The sequence below is a fragment of the Schistocerca americana genome, chromosome 10, assembly GCF_021461395.2.
Source record: "Schistocerca americana isolate TAMUIC-IGC-003095 chromosome 10, iqSchAmer2.1, whole genome shotgun sequence".
In the NCBI taxonomy this organism is placed as follows: Eukaryota; Metazoa; Arthropoda; class Insecta; order Orthoptera; family Acrididae; genus Schistocerca; species Schistocerca americana.
In genome coordinates this window covers 106,275,566-106,288,101 of record NC_060128.1, presented here as the reverse complement: position 1 = coordinate 106,288,101, position 12,536 = coordinate 106,275,566, and the positions used below count along the sequence as shown (strand labels likewise).

Sequence of the window (12,536 nt, the reverse complement as noted above, 5' to 3'; positions counted from 1 at the left end):
AGTATTGTATGATGATGATTGTATACCAGGAGTAAATCTAATGATTGTCTAACTAGAAGTCTGTAAATATATGTGTATACGAATTACCTTATTTTAAATTGGTCTAAAATTATAAATACTTTGACATGTACTATATCCTTGTAAAAAAGAGATCTACAGGTAAATAAAGCTACTGCTACTACTACTACTACTACTACTACTAAATCTGAGAGGGTTTTATGGAGAGTTTTCCTTGTGAGCAGTGCAGCCGATGGCGGTGCTGTAGTTGCTGGAATACCGGTTGTTAAATAATGAAGTAAATAAGAATATTATTGTGACACAAGCAATGTTGCGGAATGCTTTGAATCTTATCTAAGAAACAGCAAACAAAGGGTGTCGTTGCTAAATACCTGTGCAGTAAGCAATCAGCCGTCATCTGATCGGGAATTAATCACATCTGGTGTTCCTCAGGGTTCCATCTTGGGTCCATTGCTTTTTCGTGTGTACATTAATAACCTCTGGTATGTTACATTACCAGAGGCTAATAAATTGTTTCGTTTGCAGATGGTACAAACATTGCAATAAATAGCAATTCATGTGCAGATTTAGAAGTAGCTGCTAATCAAATTTTCACAGACATTAATAAATGGTTTGAAGCTAATTCACTGTCATTCAAATTTGATAAGACCCACTATATGTAGTTCAGAACCTGTAAGAGAATTGCTTCCAGCAAGTGTATAACATATGAAGACATGCAGATCAAAGAGGTTGACAGTGTTAAATTTCTGGTATTACAACTCGATAATAAATTCAGTAGGAAAGGCCATACCACAGAATTGGCGAAGTGCCTCAACAAATCTGTATTTGCATTGAGAATGATGTCAGATGTAGCAGATACAAATATAAAAAAAACTTGCATACTCTGCTTACTTTCATTCTATTACATCATACAGTATCATATTCTGGGATAACTCAAGAAACTGAGCAAAAGTTTTTTGTGTGCAAAAGCGTGCAATAAGAATCAGTTGCCGTGTAAATTCACGATCATCATGTAGAAACATGTTCAAGGAAATTTGTATTCTAGCCACTTTTTCTCAGCATATTTATTCCTTAATGAAATTTGCTGCAAGTAATATATCTGTAGTTCCAACTAATAGCTCAATTTATAGTTTCAATACTAGGAATAAGAATAATCTACATACACATATAAAATCACTTTCCTTGTTCCAAAGAGCGGTCCAATATTCAGAAACACACATTTTCAATAAAGTGCCGGCAACCATTAAAAATCTGCCAGGAAGTTTCACCCATTAAAAACTTGGTTTCAGATAAAACACAATTTAAACACACTTTTTACTCTATAGATGAATATCTTAGCAGGGACTGTTAGACCAGCTAAAGTAAAAATACCCGTTAGATTTCTGCTTTTAAAGCACTTGGTCACAACAGTCAAGATTAGATATTTTGTTTATGATAATATTATTAAAATGTGTCTTTCTGATGGTTTTTAATTCTGTCAGTATTAGCAGTTCCAGTTTACTGTAGTGTATTTACCTGTTTTGACAATCTCCTGACAAAAGTTTAGGGTAGTAAGTATTATATTCAAATAGTTTATGCTTTTTATGTTATACTTTCTGATGTGTTCAACACCCAAGAGAATCATCTGTATTTTTTTTTTTTTTTTTTTGAGTCTATGGAACAAAAACTGAATCTAATCTAATCCTCAACACTTCACTGTCTCTGTTAACGCATATCAGTAAAACGAATACTGGAACAGACTAATGTGCTGCTGCTCTATCTGATGGCCACACAAAATTCCGCTTTAAAAATCATTCTCTTTGTAACCGGAAACAAACTGACGTTTTACATCGTCCCATGAAAGACATGATGATCAGTATTAGTCTGGGCTGACTTGAGTTATACGTTGCCGAAACGAAACCGCAAGTATCTTCCGAAAAAGACAGAGAAAATGCACCAGAAGGCTCTTAGGAGAGACACCCTGTAGTGTGTAGAACAGCAACCCATACCAGGTCCACATATTTTCCTGTGTCAACACGTTGGATGTAGTGAATGCATGTGCTTCTGAAGTTACAAACATCTACTGTGTTAAAAGCGCCACATGAAAGTGCCAATAACTACCATGGTGAATAACAATAGTCAACGTGTAAAAAAAAAAATCGAGGTTTTCTGTAAAAAAATCTTATAAATGTAATGTGGAAAATACATTGATACCTGGCTGTACTGAAATCCAACACTTAACGTGGAAACATATAACTCAATGTAAATCATGTGAAGATGGGCGCCAGCCCAAAAGAGGTTCTGCATTAAGTAAAAATACCTTCTGTTGTTACTGGTAGCAGTTATTATTCTATACATTAGTATTTTTCACTTTTGTGCCGTTAGGTGTTTCCACATTTGAGCGAAATACACTGTATGACAATGAAGCGCCCAAATACATGGTCTTATTCCAATGCCACGAAGTGCATATTCACACTGTCAATGAGTGTCTAAATTTTTACAGTTGTGATATTCTCATAGAAAACGGCAAACTGGAATGCATTACAGTTGTTCTTGTAGCGTCCTGCTGTCGGAAGGAAAGAAATAACGAACAAGTTTGAACACACATTATTTAACTAAAACGCCTACTTGTGGTGCACTATCTTGCAAACGAACAACAATTCTTTAGGTGGGAAAACCTAGATAAGAGCCGGCTGGAGTGGCCGTTCGGTTCTAGGAGCTACAGTCTGAAGCCGAGCGTCCGCTACGGTCGCAGGTTCGAATCCTGCCTCGGGCATGGATGTGTGTGATGTCCTTAGGTTAGTTAGGTTTAATTAGTTCTAAGTTCTAGGCGACTGATGACCTCAGAAGTTAAGTCGCATAGTGCTCAGAGCCATTTGAGCCAACCTAGATAAGAGTAGAAGACAATGAAAACAAATAATAACCAAAGTACTACGCTACACAATACCAAAGTGGCTTTATGCCCAACAAGATACAATTGTAGAGGACAAGGGGTTATTTTTAGGAAATATGGTGCGAAATTGTGATTTAGTGTGTTTCAGTGCGCGATGCGCCAGCCTCACGGCAGACGGCAGACGGAGGCTGGCCGGTGCGTTATGCAGGTGACACAGTTTTGCAATGAGCGACGGTATGTGTGTACGTGCGCGGCAGCCATCACAGCCAGAATGCAGCATTAGCAGAATTACGCAGGCACAGACCGCGTGTGGCGCGGTTGCGTTAGCCAACTCAGCGGGAACCTCCTAATAAACATGGCGCCGCGTAACCGGCGGATTCAGCAGCGGTCTGCACTATTTAAAGACATCAGTGGTGGGCGTCGGCATCAGTTCGACCGATTGGGCGTTCGGTCGCTGCTACGTCGTCGTCATCACTGACGCTGTCCCCAAGGACCGGCCAGCGGAGGGTGTTTCCCGCTGCTGCACCGGCCACTCCCGGCATCGTTACGAGCCGCAGCGTCCCCAGGAGGCGAGCTAGGCCGGGCCTCGTGCTGCTAACCTCCTACTGCCTGCGCAGCCGCCGACCGAGCGCGGCGTCGCGTTCCCCGGGCTGCGCGTATCAGCACGTCTCCACCATGACACGAGTGGTGGGGCTGAGCTACTGGAAAATGTATTGGAAGAACCAACAATCTACATCTACAACTACATCCATACTCCGCAAGCCACCTGACGGTGTGTGGCGGAGGGTACCTTGAGTACCTCTATCGGTTCTCCCTTCTATTCCAGTCTCGTATTGTTCGTGGAAAGAAGGATTGTCGGTATGCCTCTGTGTGGGCTCTAATCTCTCTGATTTTATCCTCATGGTCTCTTCGCGAGATATACGTAGGAGGGAGTAATATACTGCTTGACTCTTCGGTGAAGGTATGTTCTCGAAACATTGACAAAAGCCCGTACCGAGCTACTGAGCGTCTCTCCTGCAGAGTCTTCCACTGGAGTTTATCTATCATCTCCGTAACGCTTTCGCGATTACTAAATGATCCTGTAACGAAGCGCGCTGCTCTCCGTTGGATCTTCTCTATCTCTTCTATCAACCCTATCTGGTACGGATCCCACACTGCTGAGCAGTATTCGAGCAGTGGGCGAACAAGCGTACTGTAACCTACTTCCTTTGTTTTCGGATTGCATTTCCTTAGGATTCTTCCAATGAATCTCAGTCTGGCGTCTGCTTTACCAACGATCAACATTATATGATCATTCCATTTTAAATCACTCCTAATGGGTACTCCCAGATAATTTATGGTATTAACTGCTTCCAGTTGCTGACCTGCTATTTTGTAGCTAAATGATAAAGGATCTATCTTTCTGTGTATTCGCAGCACATTACACTTGTCTACATTGAGATTCAATTGCCATTCCCTGCACCATGCGTCAATTCGCTGCAGATCCTCCTGCATTACAGTACAATTTTCCATTGTTACAACACAATTGGTCTGATAGTCCATATGCTCTTACTTTGTCCATTAAATGACTGTGGGGAACTGTATCGAACGCCTTGCGGAAGTCAAGAAACTCGGCATCTACCTGGGAACCCGTGTCTATGGCCCTCTGAGTCTCCTGGACGAATAGCGCGAGCTGGGTTTCACATGACCGTCTTTTTCGAAACCCATGCTGATTCCTACAGAGCAGATTTCTAGTCTCCAGAAAAGTCATTATACTCGAACACAATACGTGTTCCAAAATTCTACAACTGATCGACATTAGAGGAAGACTGCTAAAAACAACCACCTTCATCTACCCAGCCATGCCCTACAACCCCGACCACTTCACCTGCTCCGGACATCCTATTACACAACTTTCTATGGAAGAATACGGCGAGTTTCTACTGGGCTATAGCTGGCGTAGGTATCGGCCGGAGCTGTCGTAGCTGTAGGTACACACTGCCGGTCTGACTCTCCTGGCATGCTTATAACACCGATTCTGTGGACTGCTACACTTAGTCACTTTAGTTTCAATTTGTGGATCTCGGTCACACGGCTTTTCATGAAGTAGTGCCGTGGTTATGCGGAGAGTCTGTTGATGTTTACATTTAAAAAATGGCTCTGAGCACTATGAGACTCAACTGCTGTGGTCATAAGTCCCTAGAACTCAGAACTACTTAAACCTAACTAACCTAAGGACAACACACACATCTATGCCCGAGGCAGGATTCGAACCTGCGACTGTAGCGGTCGCGCTGCTCCAGACTGTAGTGCCTAGAACCGCTCAGCCATTCCAGCCGGCGATGTTTACATCCATTGGCGATGTTTGCATATGAGCTCTTAAAGGGAGGTCGGCAGCCTACCTTGCTTAGCTGTTGTGTGGGCCCTCTAACTGATAAGGCGCCACTACGACAGTTCTTGTTCCGTGTTGTAACCAGACCTAGCAGGGAACTGGCTGTTTATAATTAACGTCCACCTACTTATGAAGGTCCAGTGTGGGCTGTAATTATCGTATGGTAGCGAAACTTGACAGATATGCCAATGTGTTAATGTGGAACCGATTTACGCTGGAAAAAAATTAGTTCCCATTTCGGCCACCGGGTGTAAATCTGGCGCTGTGAATGCAAGAAATATAAAAATGTCCCCATGTGTAATGGACTAGGAACAGGACATGGCCAGAAAAGGTCAAAGTAGTGAGATAGGCATAATGTTAATTATTTTATTAGCTGCCGCTTACGCAATGTATTCAATATGTTGGAGACAAGATGCTGTACAGTGCCAGATTTACATATGCCCTTCAGAACTGGTACTAATGTTTTTCCAGAGTGAATCAGTTTCACATTAGCACATTGGTATACCTAAAAAAAGTTATGCTACACTAAATGAAACTAAACTCCAGCCGAACAGGCCTTGGAAGACCCAACGGTACCGACCGGCCACCGTGTCGTCCTCAGCCCACACGCGTCGATGGATGCGGGTGGCACAAGCACACCACTCTCCCAGCTGTGTGTCAGTTTATGCTGCCATTAGAGAATTGCAGTCCACATTGCATCTTAACGAGCAGCTGCAATTTAATTATAACCACCCACTATAGGAGACACGTGGAGAGCATCAGCTGTTCAATGACGACTGCGAAGGCTACAGAGATACTGCGTACTCGTATGAGGCGGCATTATCAGAGAGCTGTCTGCTAGTGACAACAGTCAGTGGCTGCACCCCGTGCAGCACAGGTGCAGCCAAATTACCTTGCCAAGGGTGTGCCCGATGTCGAGGTCCGCCTTGCTGAGCAGCCACGCAGACACGGGCCTCCTCAGCACGGCGCCCCACTGGTCGTCCAGCGGCACCGACAACTTCAAGTGGTAAGACACCAAGTCCTGCACAGTGCGGAAGCTCCGGCCGCCGGTGGACAACCAGCCCTGCACCACCAACCACCTCAGTATAGTCCTCACTGTCTTCGTGCCACGTCGTCTGCACACAAAGACAATGACGAGACAGAACTCTACTAGCCAAGACAAGGTATACGAGGTGCGGCTAGAAAAAAACCGGACTGATGCTGGAAAAAACAATTATTTACAATTATTTACAATTTCGTGTTATCTCCTTCAATGTACTCTCCTCCTCGGTCTCTACACCGCTCCATACGAATTTTCCACTGTTCATAGCAATGCTGCAGATCATTTTCGGTAAGTCCATACATTACTTCTGTCGCTTTTTCTTTTACTGCTTCAACAGTCTCAAATCTAGTTCCTTTCAAAGCTGACTTGACTTTAGGGAAAAGAAAAAAGTCACAGGGGGCCAAATCAGGTGAGTAGGGTGGATGATCTAAGATGGGAATGTGTGTTTTGCCAAAAACGTCTTCACTGACAACGCACTGTGAGCTGGGGCATTGTCTTGGTGAAGGATCCGTGACTTTTTTCTCCACAAATCGTTCCGTTTTCTCCGTACTCGCTCACGTAGGGTAGCCAGGACGCTAATGTAGTAATGCTGATTCACTGTTTATCCCTCTGGTACCTAATCAATGTGCACAATCCCTTTGATGTCAAAAAAAAACAATCATTATTGCCTTGAATTTCGATTTTGACATTCGTGCTTTTTTTTTGTCGTGGAGAACCAGGAGTTTTCCAATGCATCGATTGGCGTTTAGTTTCGGGATCGTAAGTAAAAAACCACGATTCATCGCAAGTTATAACATTTTGTAAGAAGGTGGGATCACTTTCAATGTTTTCCAGGATGTCAGAACAAATCATTCATCGGCGTTCCTTCTGTTCAATTGTGAGACACTTTGGAACCATTTTTGAACACACTTTGTTCATGTTGAAACTTTCATGAAGAATCTCCCTAACACTATCCTTGTCAACTGCTGTTAACTCAGACACTGCTCTGATTGTTAAACGGCGATCTTGTCGAACAAGTTTACCGATTTTTTCAATGTTTGCATCAGTTTTTGCTGACAATGGTCTGCCAGTGCGAGTGTCATCACTGGTGTCTTCGCGGCCATCTTTAAATCGTTTAAACCACTCAAACACTTGTGTTCGCGATAAGCAATCATCGCCGTACACTTGTTGTAACATTACAAACGTTTCACTTGCAGATTTTCCTAGTTTGAAACAAAATTTGATGTTAACACGCTGTTCTTTCTGTACACTCAACATTTTCCGATGCACAAACAAAACTTCAACTACTTAAAACAGACGCCACGGGCAGACTGAGTGCAGGAGGCAGATGAAACTCGAGCAGTAGGCGGAGCGAGAGTCACCTGACAGGCCACGCGACTTTCAGCCTTATTGCATTCGTTTTATTGTTTCACCAGTACTAGTCCGGTTTTTTTCTAGCCGCACCTCGTGTACACTACTGGGCATTAAAATTGCTACACCAAGAAGAAATGCAGATGATAAACGGGTATTCACGCAATTTGGGTGCATAGATCCTGACAAATCACTACCCAGAACAACCACCTCTGGCCGTAATAACGGCCTTGATACGCCTGGGCATTGAGTCAAACAGAGCTTGGATGGCGTGTACAGGTACAGCTGCCCATGCAGCTTCAACACGATACCACAGTTCATCAATAGTAGTGACTGCCGTATTGTGACGAGCCAGTTGCTCGGCCACCATTGACCAGACGTTTTCAGTTGGTGAGAGTTCTGGAGAATGTGCTGGACAGGGCAGCAGTCGAACATTTTCTGTATCCAGAAAGACCAGGTGTCACAGCGATCGAATAAAGGGTAGAGGCACGGGTCGTAACACATCTGAAATGTGACGTCCACTGTTCAAAGTGCCGTCAATGCGGACAAGAGGTGGCCGAGACGTGTAACCAATAGCACCCCATACCATCACGCCGAGTGATACGCCAATATGGCGATGAGAAATACACGCTTCCGGCGTGCGTTCACCGCGATGTCACCACACACGGATGTGACCATCATGATGCTGTAAACAGAACCCGGATTCATCCGAAAAAATGACGTTTTGCCATTCGTGTACCCATGGTCGTCGTTGAGTACACCATCGCAGGCGCTCCTGTCTATGATGCAGCGTCAAGGGTAACCGCAGCCATGGTCTCCGAGCTGATAGTCCGTGTTGCTGTAAACATCGTCGAACTGTTTGTGCAGATGGTTGTTTTCCTGCAAGCGTCCCCATCTGTTGACTCAGGGATCGAGACGTGGCTGCACGATCCGTTACAGCCGTGCGGATAAGATGCCTGTCATCTCGACTGCTAGTGATACGAGGCCGTTGGGATCCAGCGCGGCGTTCCGTATAACCCTCATGAACCCATCGATTCCATATTCTGCTAACAGTCACTGGATCTCGACCAACGCGAGCATCAATGTCGCGATACGATAAACCGCAATCGCGATAGACTATAATCCGACCTTTATCAAAGTCGGAAACGTGATGGTACGCATTTCTCCTCCTTACACGAGGCATCACAATAACGTTTCACCAGGCAACGCCGGTCGAGTGCTGTTTGTGTATGAGAAATCGGTTGGAAACTTTCCTCATGCCAGCACGTTGTAGGTGTCGCCAACCTTGTGTGAATGCTCTGGAAAGCTAATGATTTGCATATCACAGCATCTTCTTCCTGTAGGTTAAATTTTGCGTCTGTAGCACATCTTCGAGGTGTTGCAATTTTAATGGCCAGTAGTGTAAGTAGCCGTATCTCTTGACTGAAGTGAGTTAGAAGCTTAAAATTTTTACACCGGCAAGGGAGTATGGACTTTGTTGTGTCATATAAATGTGAAGTCGATCCGCCTATCCGTTCCTGAGACAAATTCTTATCAGTGTGAGAGATAGATAGGCAGATAGACATAAATGTGGAGACAAATCTATCCTGTAAAAGTTCCGTTTGTAAAGTCCGTGCAGTATACGGTGCCCTACGCGCAGTGACCAATTTTCGTCCAAAGCGCTGTGCGAGTTCATTCGTTTGTTCCGAAGGAGAGGCCGACAAGCGTTTACGAACTTTTCGGCCGGCTAGCGATTACAGAACCGATGCGCACGCCCTGGCGCCTTTCTCATACAATTTGACAGAAACTATTCGGTACAAAAAAAAATTATTTTTGCGTTAGTTACAGCTTTGCATGTCAGCTTCATGATGGAGAGCCTATCATTTTCTTAATGCTCATAGCTATTATCATATGTAGATTTACGTATGACACTTTGAAGATAGAAAAAGTTTCCGATCAAAAGTAGGGGACGGTATGTTTTTTTGGTCTGGCGCATATCACATAATATCGTTGCATAAGAAATTTATCCATCGCACTGAATTTTTCTTTAGACTTGGTTGGAGGTGGCTACCTGTCACAAATCGCGAGAAAACTCATCTTACGTAACTCCCTCATTCGCGATCGCGATAAAGCCAGAACTCCGTAACATTCGTCGTATCTCATAAACGTTTTGTGGTATTGAGACAAGATTTTAGCAAATGATAGGATGCAAAAACGAAAGTGTTTCGTTAAATGGCTAGTACACAAAACTAGGCTACCTACCGTGTTATTGCACTAACTATGAGGGTAATCCCAAAAGTAAGGTCTCCTATTTTTTATAAGTACATAGACCTGTTTATTTCTACAATGGTTTACATCAGTTTACAGCTTGAACATTTAGCTATTTTTCGACATAATCACCATTTCTGCCGATGCATTTTTGGAGACGCTGTGGCAGTTTTTGTATGCCCATGTCATACCAGCTCGCCGCCATGCTGTTCAGAAAGCTATGAACCTCTTCTTTCACCTCCTCGTCGGAGCTGAATCGCTGGGACCACAATTAACGCTGACAGATACTGTGAGACTCTGATAAAACTCAGACGGGCAATTCAGAACCGGAGAAGAGGAATGTTGAGCAAGGGCGTACACATTCTCCATAACAAGGCTCGGCAAACCGTTGCTCTCCTGCAACAGTTTCAGTGGAACATAATCACCCACCCACCCTATAGTCCTGACTTGATTCCCAGTGACTATCACCTGTTTCCTAGGTTAAAAGAACATTTGGCCAGAAAGCCATTCAGCTCCGACGACGAGGTGAAAGAAGAGGTTCACAACTTTCTGAACAGCATGGCAGCGAGCTGGTATGACATGGGCATACAAAAACTGCCACAGCGTTTATAAAAATGCATCGACATAAATGGTGGTTATGTCGAAAAATAGCTAAATGTTCAAGCTGTAAACTGATGTAAACCATTGCAGAAATAAACAGGTCTATGTACATATAAAAAAATAGGAAACCTTACTTTTGGGATTACCCTGGTATATACTTTTTCCATGAAAGAACGTAATATTTTAAGCGCCATCGATAGCTGGTGAAACGAGAAATTCTGTGGGTTCTGGAACAGTGTAAGTGAGCAGATTACACAGTTAGTTTTATACCGAGGATGTGCTTTTTCATAAGATGCTGAACTTACTTTTCCTCTGTTCCTCACTTAATGAACGTAACAAAACACTTGTTAGTGAGGTGAGACAGTGTAAACACCGCTGTGTTTTGGCAAAATATGCAAATTTTGAAAAAAATTGTTCAAATGGCTCTGAGCACTATGGGACTTAACATCTGTGGTCATAAGTCCCCTAGAACTTAGAACTACTTATACCTAACTAACCTAAGGACGTCACACACATCCATGCCCTAGGCAGGATTCGAACCTGCGACCGTAGCAGTCACGCGGTTCCGGACTGAGCGCCTAGAACCGCTAAGCCGCTAGACCACCGCGGCCGGCACAAATTTTGACATGGCAACTAGAGAAATGTGTTGGTTTCACTCAAAATTCACCACTGGTGATGCTTCTCTGAAAGTCACAAATGATTAACAAGTCAGGCGAAAGTAAACAGATCTTTTTGCGGCATTTTAGATACTAACCAAACCAACAGTAGGTCTTTCTGGATGGTCACTATCAAAGTGCGGGCGTAAGGAGGCTCCATTCAATGTTTACAAAAAATATGAGTGTAGGCTGCAGTATAGAACGGCACTTCCCCTTCAGCGCTCCGCATTTCCCCTACAGAACTCCGAGCGGGACCCCACTACTGCCACCCACTCCACACTTCTCCAGCCAACTGTGCATCTACCAGCCACATTATTCCGCATGCCCTCTGCCGACTCAAGTACAGAACCATACATATCTAGGTTGTAGGGGGGGGGGGGGGGGAGCGTTTCACCTCATGGCGGCACAGGACTCTGCGAATTTCGTTCTTAAAGCAAACTTGTGCTGTGGCTTTAAAGACCTCGACATGAATGGGAAACTAAAACTTAATCTCTGACATTAATTCGATGATCGCGAATTTCTTGACATCAGCTGCATTAGGTACACATCTACTACTCAGTAGCGACGTATGACAATTTGTGCATGACTGGGTCTCAGTTCCAGATTTACCACTTATTGCAAGCAGTTGCCTAATGGGGGACCTACGCAAAAATGACCAAAATTGTAAAATATTTTTATAGAATCTTCATTTACTACATGGATCTGAAATTTCAATTCCTGAATATTACGTTCCAATTCAACTCCTAAGTATGATAAAAATAATAATTAACAAAAGCTTGCACAAGGCCACACCCCTTTTTGGCCGGCCAGGGTGGTCCAGCGGTTCTAGGCGCTACAGTCTGGAACCGCGCGACCGCTACGGTCGCAGGTTCGAATCCTGCCTCGGGCGTGGATGTGTGTGACGTCCTTAGGTTAGTTAGGTTTAAGTAGTTCTAAGTTCTAGGGGACTGATGACCTCAAAGTTAAGTCCCATAGTCCTCAGAGCCATTTTGAACCACACCCCTCTGTTGTTCTGTGTTTCCTCAAACTGTTTATTCCTGCGGTGTTTCCTTCCAGTTTTATGCAGTCACAATGTGGGGAATATTTCGGCCTTTATCAGGTCGAAAACTTCTACGAATGTGACTGCACGGAAAATCTCAAAATCCTAATAGACGTTACAGCTCTTTGATGCGAAAATGATGCCCCAAGACACATTTCTCTCCACAACTGCTGATGAGCTTGCAGCGTATGATGGTTGTTTAATTTTAACTGAGCTAATCATGGCAGACTGCGGTCCCTACAGAGGCTAAGATTTGAGCCAGGAACTTTCACACTGTCGATACTGAAGGAAATTGATAACAGGAGAATTCATGCACGTGACATTCTTGTTACTCGGTTCGA

The 12,536-nt window shown here is 43.8% G+C and overlaps 1 protein-coding gene across 1 annotated transcript in view; it reads right to left on the bottom strand.

Moving 5' to 3' along the window:
- LOC124552280 (tyrosine-protein kinase Fer-like) overlaps nucleotides 1-12,536 on the bottom strand; it is a 118,869-nt gene that overhangs the window by 54,743 nt on the left and 51,590 nt on the right. The window contains exon 3 of the mRNA XM_047126558.1: nucleotides 6,154-6,324. Within this exon, the coding sequence (XP_046982514.1) occupies nucleotides 6,154-6,324 (171 nt within the window). The remainder of the gene's footprint in view (nucleotides 1-6,153; nucleotides 6,325-12,536) is intronic.